At 41.4% G+C, this 11,347-nt stretch overlaps 2 protein-coding genes across 2 annotated transcripts; both read left to right on the top strand.

Moving 5' to 3' along the window:
- Positions 1–4,041: 4,041 nt before the first annotated feature.
- hsd17b1 (hydroxysteroid (17-beta) dehydrogenase 1) lies at positions 4,042–5,928 on the top strand (the record flags this gene model as incomplete). The annotated part of the gene is made up of 6 exons (XM_083931910.1): positions 4,042–4,138; positions 4,213–4,374; positions 4,445–4,624; positions 4,791–4,884; positions 4,972–5,155; positions 5,776–5,928. The coding sequence occupies 6 exons, from the start codon at positions 4,042–4,044 to the stop codon at positions 5,926–5,928; spliced, it is 870 nt and encodes a 289-aa protein (XP_083788036.1).
- Positions 5,929–8,307: 2,379 nt separating this feature from the next.
- On the top strand, positions 8,308–10,969 carry LOC310960150 (coenzyme Q-binding protein COQ10 homolog, mitochondrial; the record flags this gene model as incomplete). Its single annotated transcript, XM_083931769.1, has 5 exons — positions 8,308–8,411; positions 8,901–9,056; positions 9,441–9,633; positions 9,742–9,843; positions 10,817–10,969. 5 exons carry the CDS (start codon positions 8,308–8,310, stop codon positions 10,967–10,969), a joined length of 708 nt encoding a protein of 235 aa, XP_083787895.1.
- Positions 10,970–11,347: the final 378 nt, after the last annotated feature.

The raw sequence follows: 11,347 nt of genomic DNA, 5'->3' as shown, positions 1-11,347 counted from the left end.
AGGCATAATATCTACTTTTATCTAATCTAATGCATCTACTGTGTGAAGAAGAGAGGAAGGAAAAGGTCACAGAGTCAGTAACTCTACCTCATCAGATGCAGATGCATGGTTATTATCATGAAATTCAAGTCTAGACCAAAACAGTCAAACAGTGTTTTAGCAAAACGAAATAAAAACCGCCCAGACAGATAGAGAGGAATTAATTTGTTATCAGATGTGAATGCTGCGGTATGAACTCATCAGCATGGAGACAACACCAGACAAAAACACCAATCAAAATGCTCAAAACACAGAGAAATGCACACAGCCCGTATTCAGAAGCTGTGTCTTTAGACAAGCCTTCAGGACTTCTGTGCAGTTATGATGTCACAACTATTACTTTATATAGGTAGAAAGTAGGGCTGAAACAATTACTCAAGTAACTGGAGTTACTCGATTACAAAAACTCCTTGAGGCAAAAGCTCTGCCTCGATGATTCGTTTAATTCCTATCTTGCGTGTTATGCGGCCTGTTCAGCGTAGGGATCATTATTCCACAAGGACCGTTTTTACGGATGCACACCGCTACATCCGGAAAAGGCAGAGAACAAGTTTGGGATCATTTCACACTTAAAAAATAAGCCAAAAAGGTGCAATGTGTCCACTGTTAACTAGAAACTGTTATACCACAGCGGCACGCCATCGATGATTCAGCGTCTGAGGCGAAAGCAGCCCGTTGTTAACAGCACTTCACCGAGCGCCGCTGTTTCGGATTAAGGAGAGTGGTTTCCGTAGAGAGGAACCAAAACAGGAAGAGAATGCATAACGTTAGCTTTCCTCGTGAATGTTTAGTTTTTCATGAATGTTAAACATAACCTCGAACAAAAACACATTTTTTTTTTATATCCGATTACTCGATTAATTGATGGAATAATCGGTAGAATACTCGATTACAAAAATATTTGATAGTTGCAGCCCTAGTAGAAAGTTACACTGCTACAGTGTCTTTACAGTCACTCTATAGCTGCATTGATTGTGTACAGATGCCAAGAGCTCAGATGCGGAGGACCTGGAAGTGCTGACCAATCAGAGCAGACTGGGCTTTTCAGCAGGGGAGCTAAAAGAGACACACACTAAAACTAAGCGTTTCAGACAGAAGATGAATACAGGTTTATTCAGACAGACAGTATGAGAAAAATCATGTGTTTTTTGAAGATTAAAGCAAGTAAACATGTTCTAGCAGAACCCAAAATACAAGTATGAATCTGAAAATGAGCATGGTATGGGACCTTTAACTAAAGATGATATGAGAAATGGATATTATCATAATGCAATTGAACTGTTGAAGTGTTTGGGTTGGTTTTGATTAAGTTTGCATTCAACCATTACTTTAACCTACCATTTTTTATCTGTGTTAGCATCAGTCAGTCGTCATATCAGACTTTTTAAGATAAAGGAAAAAGTTCGACCTTATCAGCTGCAAAGGTCATAATGCTGTTTCATCTTGTATGTGAAAAGTGAGGCAACACCTTTGCGCAAGATCTGCAGTATTCAGTTCAGCTGAAACGCCCCCAGTAACAATTATCCTCATTTAACTGTTGCCAGGTAGGCTATAGCGTGACATCTCAGCTTCGCCACATCCACCGCAACACGCTTTCAACTGTTTCACTTCTGCTCATCACTTTCACATGGGACATCCTGTTGTGTACATTTGCTTCTGCAGCCACTTAATGTTATCACAAAGCCTGTATTGTGTCTGCACCATGCACTCATAACATGTGTCTGCCCTGGAATAGCACAGCCCAATGTGATCCACTTGTGTTCTACAAAGTGTGAGCACATGAATTTGTCTGACACATGGGAGCTGTTTCTTCCAGAAACAGTTGCAGATACCTCCTTCCTTCCAAAACACTATATTCTCCTCCCAAAAATGACACAGCTGTTCACATGGGATGTAGGGTTTTAAGGTCTTCAGAAGTCTGTTTACTCTTCGGCGCTGAGGGCCAATCTTGTCCAGGAGTCATTTTAAAGGCTTTTCCAGACCACTGTGTACCTCCTCTCTTGGTAATTAGTGGCCTTCAGGGAGACTGTCAGCCACGTGTAGCAGCAAGCTGTCCATCTGCACTAGACCATAGACCATAGTATGTACCATGCTGCCAAGATAGATTCAGAGAGAAGTAATGGATGAAGTGCAGTTCATACTTCTGAGTGTTGTGCATGGTTGACAGAGGAAAGAAGATGAGTTTGATTTTTTTTCTACTTGTTATATTTATATCTACAAGCAGTTTGCACACAGTAGCAACATACAGTACATGTGCTTCATCAACTCCTCTCTAAGAACAGTAACAATGCAAAATGCACACATGCTTATGGTAAAGTAATACAGGTCAAACTTCATGACCCTGAACACGATGAGCTTGTAACGAATGAAAGGATGTACACATGAAATCATAAAACAGCTAAAACTCAATAACGTCTGAGGTCAAGCAGTTCAAGATTTTAAACAATGCTTGGGAGTCGTAGATATTTGAAAAAGGTTCTGCCTGCTGTTATCTGTCCCACAGACTCTGGGACAGCAGCCAAGCTGATGCCATCTCAAGGGGAGGAACGCAACAAAATGGCAGGAAATTCCTACTTGGTTTGCTTCAATCAGCGGGAGAAATTCTTTCAAATGAGGCTGCTGAAAAGTTGCACAAAGATGCAAGTTGTTAGCGCTCGTCAGAAACACAGCTGTAGGTGAAAGCACTTGTGACTTAAAACAGTTTAAATGCAGAAAGTTGTCACCACGGCACAAAAGATGAAGAAGATAAGCGAGGGCCGCTTCACAGAAATGAAGTCACATTTATGTTCTAAAATCTATATTACATTTCCTGAATATAAGTGACACTTCTTTCGCTAAGACTCCATCCAAACACAGTGTTTCTGGACAGCTTCTATCTGTAGATGCTATGTTCTTAAATATTGATTTTAGCTCCGTTAGATGAAGGGTTTATACCTGAGCATTTGTCGCCACCTACTGAAAACACATGATACTGTCTTGTTCTCACAAAATGTATTTTCCAATCACTTCTCAGAACTTGGGCTGCACCTGGGTTATGGTTGGAATTTCTTGCTTTGAAATGGGCCAAGTTTTCCCACAGTTTCCTCTCCGTGCAACCACATTGTATTTTCAGATTTGCAAGACCTAAACACTTGCCATCACAGATGAAAAGGCTTATTAAGAAACATTTGGATGTTGAAAAGTATCTTAGTGAAGCACTTCAGTCTTCTGAAACCAATGAAATGGCAAGACTTTACTTAAAAACATTTAAAATGTTTGAACATTGGTTATTTCTTTATGTTCCAAACAGTATGTGTGAGGAAAATAATCTGATCTCAGAGGTCCACTTCGGCACTGTCATCAGCTGAAAAAGACTGTGAGATGTGGTTAAATGCTCAGAATATGCAACCTTTTAATTAACATTACTATGTCTCACATATAAAGAACATTATCGACATCACTAGCAAAGGACAACTCTCTGGTAGACCTGCCTAAAATAACCCTTTCAATTAACAGAAGCTTGGGAAAAGGATGCAGGGTCTTGAAAATCAGAGAAAAGAACACCACTTCCCTCTTTGATGCCTTGAACTCAAATACTATTGTGCTCCTTTCTGACTATTCTCCGCCTCATTGTCTTTATGCGTCAATGGAGCAGCCAGAGGTCAGTGTGCCTGTTATTATGATGTTTTGCTGCCACCTGGTGCTCATAACAGTGGCGCATTTAAAAGGACAAACAGGCAAAGTACATTATATTTTATGCATTCATGCTCAAAAGCTAAATTTCTAGTATAAATAAGTGAACATAGTAATGCTTCTCATATGTCTGTCTCAATAGAAAACAATCAATTATACCAACAAGGACGTGTGAAAAAATGTGAGGGCTCCAGGTGGCCGATAACAGGAAGATGTTGCTGGCCTTGTGATAGTGAAATAAATGAAAACACAGAGAAGGAAAGTTTTCACATGCGTCCATCTTATCCCGTATAGTCCAGCTGCTCTCTATTGAAGCAGACAGTTGACTCCATGGATAAGAAGGTGGTGCTGATCACGGGCTGCTCTTCGGGAATCGGCCTCAGCCTGGCTGTGTGGCTAGCTTCAGACCCCAACAAAACATTCAAAGGTAACCACTGCTGACAGTCTTTTATTGGATTCCTTAAGTGTAAGACATGCCACTAAGTGCTGCTTTCTGTTTAGTGTATGCCACGATGAGAAACCTCGCCAAGAAAGAGCGTCTTTTAGAGTGTGTGAAAAGCCTGCACAAGGATACCTTGGAAATACTCCAAATGGACGTGACAGTCCAGCAGTCCATCCTGGATGCGAGGGACAGGGTTTTGGAGAAACGAGTGGATATTCTGGGTATGCTCTTGTATAAGTGTGCTCTTATTAAGATTAGATTTGTGTGTTAATGGGCTTATCCTTCTCACAGTGTGTAATGCTGGTGTGGGTTTGATGGGGCCACTGGAAGTGCAGTCCTTGGACTCAATGAGGCAGATTCTGGAGGTCAACCTCCTTGGTACCATCCAGACAATCCAGGCTTTCCTGCCAGAGATGAAGGCTCGGGGCCAGGGCCGCATTCTGGTCACCGGGAGCACTGGAGGGCTTCACGGTGAGACAAGCACATGGTTGAGGAATCTCTGAATGTAAACAGCGTTCCGCATGTGCAGTTCTTCTAATGATTTCATGGAAATGGCAATACCAAATCGTGTTGATGCTCGCTGCCGTGCATGAAATTGCCAAAATAACTCATCTTTGTGCTTCATGCACTCGTACAGGTCTCCCCTTTAATGAGATGTACTGTGCCAGTAAATTTGCAATAGAGGGAGCGTGTGAGAGTTTGGCTGTTGTACTGCAACACTTCAATATCCAGTGAGTTTTAATGCTTTCCTGCACCGTTTTTTCTTCGTTTAGAGGCTGTTAACTGTGGATTGATGTTGATTGTTCTTCATCCTGCAGTGTGAGTCTCATTGAGTGTGGTCCAGTCAACACTGACTTCCTTGTCAACCTGCGGAAGGCAGAGCTCGGGGATGTGTCTCTCGAAAAGGTCGATGCTCTCACACTCAGCCTCTATGAAAAATACCTGCAGCACTGTGGCTCCATTTTCCAAAATGCAGCACAGGACACTGAGGACATTGTAAAGGTATTTTGATGAGATAAACCAGGATCGGATGTGGTGCAGTTTAGGATAGGATAGGATACAATGTGATACAATGCCATACGATACGATGCGATACGATATGATATGCTGCAATGTGATATAAGTATTTATCCCAAGGTAAAGTGCTGTGCAGCAGCCATAGTACAAAGTGTCAAGTATAAAATATCTATAAATGTGCAAGTATAAAAATATCAATAAACAGAACAGAAGAAAAATAAAATCAAGGTAACAGTTAGGTCTATAGCGAATCATAACTGCATTAGTAATATGTATCAACATACTCTGATCTCGTATCTAAAATGAAAACAAATAAAATAATGTTTGCTGGCTGTGGATAGGGAGGAGTTGTGGGTCACACTTTGTGCAAGACTTTGAACTCCTTTAAAATGAATGCGTGGTTTTCACATTAGCATTTCCATGGGAGAGTCAGTGGGGGAAAATAAGTACACACATATACTCAGGTACTGTACAAATAGCAACTTCTTATAGATCTAACCGCTACAGTTACTAGTTACTTTGCCGTTTATTTCGTCAAAATACTGACTGGGTTGTTCACAAAACAATAAGAACAATTATATGATGTGCTTGTTTTTGTCTCCAAGGTATTTGTGGATGCCATCCAGTCACCAAGCCCTGCATTCAGATACTACACCAGCGGTGTCGTGCCACCTCTCACCAAACTGAAGGTCTCAGAGCCGGATGGCTTGTGCTACATCAGTGCTTTGAGCAAAATCATATTCTCAGAGGAACAATAATTTGGCCTTGTTTTAAGACAAAGCCACTGCTTGCTTTTCTGTTTCCTTGTGTGTAGAGGTTAATATGTTTTGCTCTTTCAATTTTGATTTCAGGAATAGATTTGACGCACTTTTGTTTTGTTAGAGTTCACATGACTCCATGCTTCTATTTTTGTATATCACTTCAAAGTTACATACATTATCATAGTATAAATATAGAAATATAATAATAGACCAGTTTCTGGCTGGTGGAAAAATATTTGACAGGGAAATACATCCTGGGTGATACTACAGCTTTTGCATTCCTGTCATTTGATTGGCATATTTTCACAGGCCGGGCAAGCTTCTGGACAGGTTCTTACCACTATTGTTAAGCACTCCAAGAATTTTCTTTTGTATGATTGGCCATTTTAAGCCAAGAGCAGGGAAGGCTCCTCGGAGTTTCTTCACTGACAATGAAAGTAAAATATGCAAGATTGTCACATGAATTAATGGTATTGTGTGTTGCAATTCTTTTCTAGTGTTTGCTGGACTGCTTTCCTTAAAATGCCCCTTGATGGATAAATTAATAAAGAATTTGAAGTGAACCCAGTTTTAAATGATTTATATTATACACTCAGTGCAGACTGTATTGTACAACTTACTTACTCTCTATTATTTAAAAAAAGGTCAAATGTCACAAGGAGCATGTGGAACAAAAGAAAACATGTATTCCCTATTCAGTTTGGACATGTGGCTTTTTCAATCTAACATGAATCCTCATGGGTCTTCAGTGGAAATGGTTTGCACACTGTGAATCACACAAGTGAACTTAAGTAATGTGTTGTACTTTGGCTGGTTGAATGAAGGCCTTTTAAACAGCATGGGATCTGAGGTGATTATTTCAGTGATTTAATGCAGTGACACCCACCCCCTGTGTACTTCTGTTGGATCAGGCTCTAGTACCTTTGTATTTGAATAAAAATCTAAAAGAGGTTGTTTAAAAATTATTAAAGGTTAAGAAATCTGTCTGAGTTGTTGGATGTAAATTGTGAGTTTAAGTGTCTCAGTTAGGCTTTTGTTCTGTTTAAAGACTGAATGAGGGCCAGCTGGAACAGCACCCATCCCCTGTGTAATAGTTGGATCAGCCTGGGGCAGTTAAGCTTGTGTGTGTGTGTGTGTGTGTGTGTGTGTGTGTGTGTGTGTGTGTGTGTGTGTGTGTGTGTGTGTGTGTGTGTGTGTGTGTGTGTGTGTGTGTGTGTGTGTGTGTGTGTGTGTGTGTGTGTGTGTGTGTGTGTGTGTTCCCTTATAACCTGATACAGGTTAGCTTGTCTGTACATCTGTACTTTCCGGCTTTGAATTGACTGAGGTTCTGAAATCCTTCCCTCGTCAAGTGCCCTAATTCCAGTCTGAAGATCCTGAAATAGAGCCTGAACTACCAGTTCTGACTGTGTGGTATCACCTAATAGGTTATACAGCAGCACCCAAAGGTGAGCCTGCAGTGTTTGATGGAGCTTAATGGGAGTCAGGTAAAGGCTGTTGCTTTAAAATTAAGTTTGGTTTTCCTTCCATCATAATATAAATCATTTCAGTGTATGTATTAGTTTTGGCTGCTGTTTGGTGATACTTTGCTCTGTTATAAACATTACTACAGAAATTTGAAGATGTTTTTTCCTCTAAAGCACCAAAGTCCAGGCACATCATGTGCTTGTTTGTTCACCACCTCAACCACACGGTAGTCTGCCGTTTAGACTTTGAGTTAATAAAAGAAACCTATCAAGAATAATTTGAACTCAGCTGTCACACACACACACACACACACACACACACACACACACACACACACACATACACACACACACACACACACACACACACACACACACACACAAATAGGGCAATAAACCTGCAATCATCTATTTTTACAAGAGTGAAAATGTGAACTTTTGTCTCTTATAGGATTGAGGAGCTCTGATTAGTAGACTGTGCATCCCATCATAGCAGTTGTATATAATAACTTAGAAAATGGTTTACAGAAAGACATCTTTAAAAATGTAGGGGCCTGTCTCCCATGTATTTTAGACCCTTAAATAGCCTATACATTCATTTCCACCACTCGCATTTTCTATCAAAATTAAAATTCTGTCAGTCACTACAACATAAAGCTCACCTTAATATCTTTAATCGGTGCTTTGGGCATTTAGGAATCACCCATGGCTAGGTGATAACTTTTAAACTTCTACCTACCTTTGTGATTGGCTAGAGCCTCCTGTTACATCACCGCTGTTCTGATGCGGTGGGCGGAGCTCCTCATCATCGCTCAGTCTACGGTCACATCGAAGTCACCTGGTAGCTGCAGGTGCTGTTGGAGCCGGGTGGAAGTACCGACGTCTCTCCTCAGAACCTGTTTCAAACTTCAGCATGAGCAACAAAGCGACTCCTGTCCTCTTCAGGGCGCTGTTGGAGATGTCTGAAGCCCACTCCTCAAAGGCTGTGCGAGGGAACAGGAAAAGAGCAAATATCAGGTGAGTGATAACGGAACTCTCCCCGCACACAGGTGGGCGAAATACTGAGGAAAGTTTCCAATTTAATTATTCACACACTTGGGGTGGACTGGAAACTTTTTAACATATTCAGAGAATGTTATGAAGTAATTGTAGACTTAATATCCACTGTATGGGAACAGCTTATTGTGTGAAGGAAGCAGCACTTTGCAGACCTGCAGGGACTCTGCTTTGCTCCCTCTTGTGGTAGTTTTAGCACTAGCATTGAATAAGCTGCCAGTAGGTGAGACATGTGACTGAGTTTGTCTTAAGAAAAGTGTTAATGAATGCTTTGCTTTCACTTAAAAAACTCTAAATAAAGAAAAAATAATTTTATATATATCTCCAGACTAAAATGCAAACTGATATGTCAGATGGTACAGGACCTGTCACTGAATAAACCTGTGATTTGTGTTTGTATGTGACCAACAGTTTCATTCATGTGTTCCCATATATTTCCCCTTCCTCCAGACACTTGTGGGGCTCCTGTGGGGCCCTGGCAGCTAGAAGGGCCAGCCTTCCCCTCTGCCCCGCCGTCCCGGTCAGCACACCCAGCCGCAGCTTCATAAACCTGGTTGCTCCCATCAGTGCACGCAGGGTGGAGTACACCGAGTGCCGGACATTAGGGTGAGTGCCAGGGTATGATATCCATCGTGTTGAAAACCACTGAAATAAGAAGACGATAAACATGACGCGATTAGAAACGATGCATTAATTCATTGATTAGTCGATAATCAGAAAATTAAGAAGCAATTTATGTTGTAATGTTTTGGACATTGGGATTTAACTTTTTTTCATTGTTTTCTGTCAATGTATCTACAAAACAGTACATTGAGACGATTAATCTCCCGTCATCATGAAAATAATTGTTAGTTGAAGCCCTAGTTAGATACATTAGATATTAATTCTGAGCATTAATTATAAATAAAAACACAACATACTCAAATCTGTATTGAACTGGAGAATCATCTGATTGGGTGTGACTTTGTCTTCATGTGACTGCATATACAGGTATACTCCAGCGCAGATGTACGATGTGGTGGCCAGTGTGGATCAGTACCAGCACTTTGTTCCCTGGTGCAAGAAGTCTCAGGTCACAAAGAGACAAAATGGCCACGTCTGGGCCGACCTCGAAATAGGTTTCCCTCCTGTCGTAGAGCGCTACACCTCTGAAGTCACCGTTGTCCCAAACCACCAAGTCAGGGTAAGGCCTAGTCTACAAATACCTACGGGTATTCTGACCCAAGGGTATTCATTGCTCATTGCCTTTTGGCAGTCGATGATAAATAAAGGGTCATTTCTTTTGAAACAGGCCGTGTGTACTGATGGATCCCTCTTCAGCCATCTTGAAACAATATGGAGGTTGGCCCCTGGAGCCAAAGACCTACCAGCCTCCTGCAAAGTGGATTTCTATGTAAGTGTTCAATATGAGATGAATACCTGACCAGTCATCAGGACATAGATTTACCTATCCTAACCTTAAGCGCTCAATGCTTGACCTCAACCATTCGAGGTCAATGCCTAACCATAACCATCCAGCTATCATCCATCATCTGCAACCGCTTGTCCCTGACGGGGTCGCTTGGGGAGACAGACAATCATTCGCACTCACATTCATACCTATCGCAATTTAAATCGACCAAACACCTGCATGTCTTTGGACTGTGGGAGGAAGCCGGAGAACCCGGAGAGAACACAGGGAGAACATGCAAACTCCTTACAGAAGGGCCAGGAACCATCTTGCTCTGAGGAGAGTGCTAACGCTACCTAACCTTAACCTATGTCAATGCTTAACCTTAATCATCTGACATCAACCGTTCCAGGTCAATGCCTAACAAATCTCTGGTTACCAGTAAACCACGACACTATTATAATTAAATCTACTGATCACAAAAGAATGACTCGCCCATAGGACTTGGGAGATCAGATTGCACGCTTAAAGAGAGACTAATTCCAAGTCGTCATTCCTGTACTATTGTGAATGGATTACTGGCTCAAAGAAAGTGACGAGTAAAATCTCATTATGCTCTAAATGTAGTCTGAGTAGCAGGCTGGTGTCCCTGGAGGCCTGAAATAGCTGCCACGGCAGTGAGGACAGTGTCAAGGAGCTGCTGACAGGCGGTTTGACCTCAATGTTGCGCTTGGTTTACATCAGGGCAGGTTCAGCCAGGAAGTGGCTGGATTACAGTAGAACATGTTGAATAAGACTGATTATCAACACACACGTAAAGGAAGGAGAGGTCTGACTGTTAAAAACTACGTAAACTCATAACTACTGCCAAAGATGCCTTGGGTTGCAAGAAATGAATTAAACTCACAACTGAATAAACTAAGATTCTCACAAGCATTTAGCTAATGTGTTTGTTCCCCTACTGTGTCTTCTACAGGTGTCATTTGAGTTCAAGTCTGTCCTACACTCTCAGCTGGCTAACATGTTCTTCGACAAAGTGGTTAAGCAGATGGTCAACGCCTTTGAGTCACGAGCAGCGACACTTTACAGAAAGCAGCAGCAGACGTCATTGAGGAGGCAGTCGACATGAAGCGTCCCCTTCGACCTCCCTCCATTTACATCCACTTAGACCTTCAACCAAACCCTGCTCTACCTGCTATCAACCTTTCTTACATTGGAGGCTGGATCTTCTGTTTGCACCTGCTCATATCTTACCTGACTTGACCTGAACATTGCACATACTTTAAACTATTTATTGAAAAGCCACAAGCTAATTTTATTTAATTTCTTGTACATATGTATTTACTTGAAGAATTGGCACTAATAAATTATCATGTTTCTTTATAAAATTGTGGGATAATGTACAGACAAGTTACTCCTGCTCAGCGCTGAAACATCAAAGTGTTAAGAGCAATTTCTTTCTTGTTCAGCACCTTTTTGTTGGTGTAATTAAAAGGCTCTTACTTTG

The sequence above is a fragment of the Echiichthys vipera genome, assembly GCF_963691815.1.
Source record: "Echiichthys vipera genome assembly, chromosome: 17".
Lineage (NCBI taxonomy): Eukaryota > Metazoa > Chordata > Actinopteri > Perciformes > Trachinidae > Echiichthys > Echiichthys vipera.
Note: the sequence above shows the minus strand (reverse complement) of the source record. Positions and strands in the feature narration are given on the sequence as shown.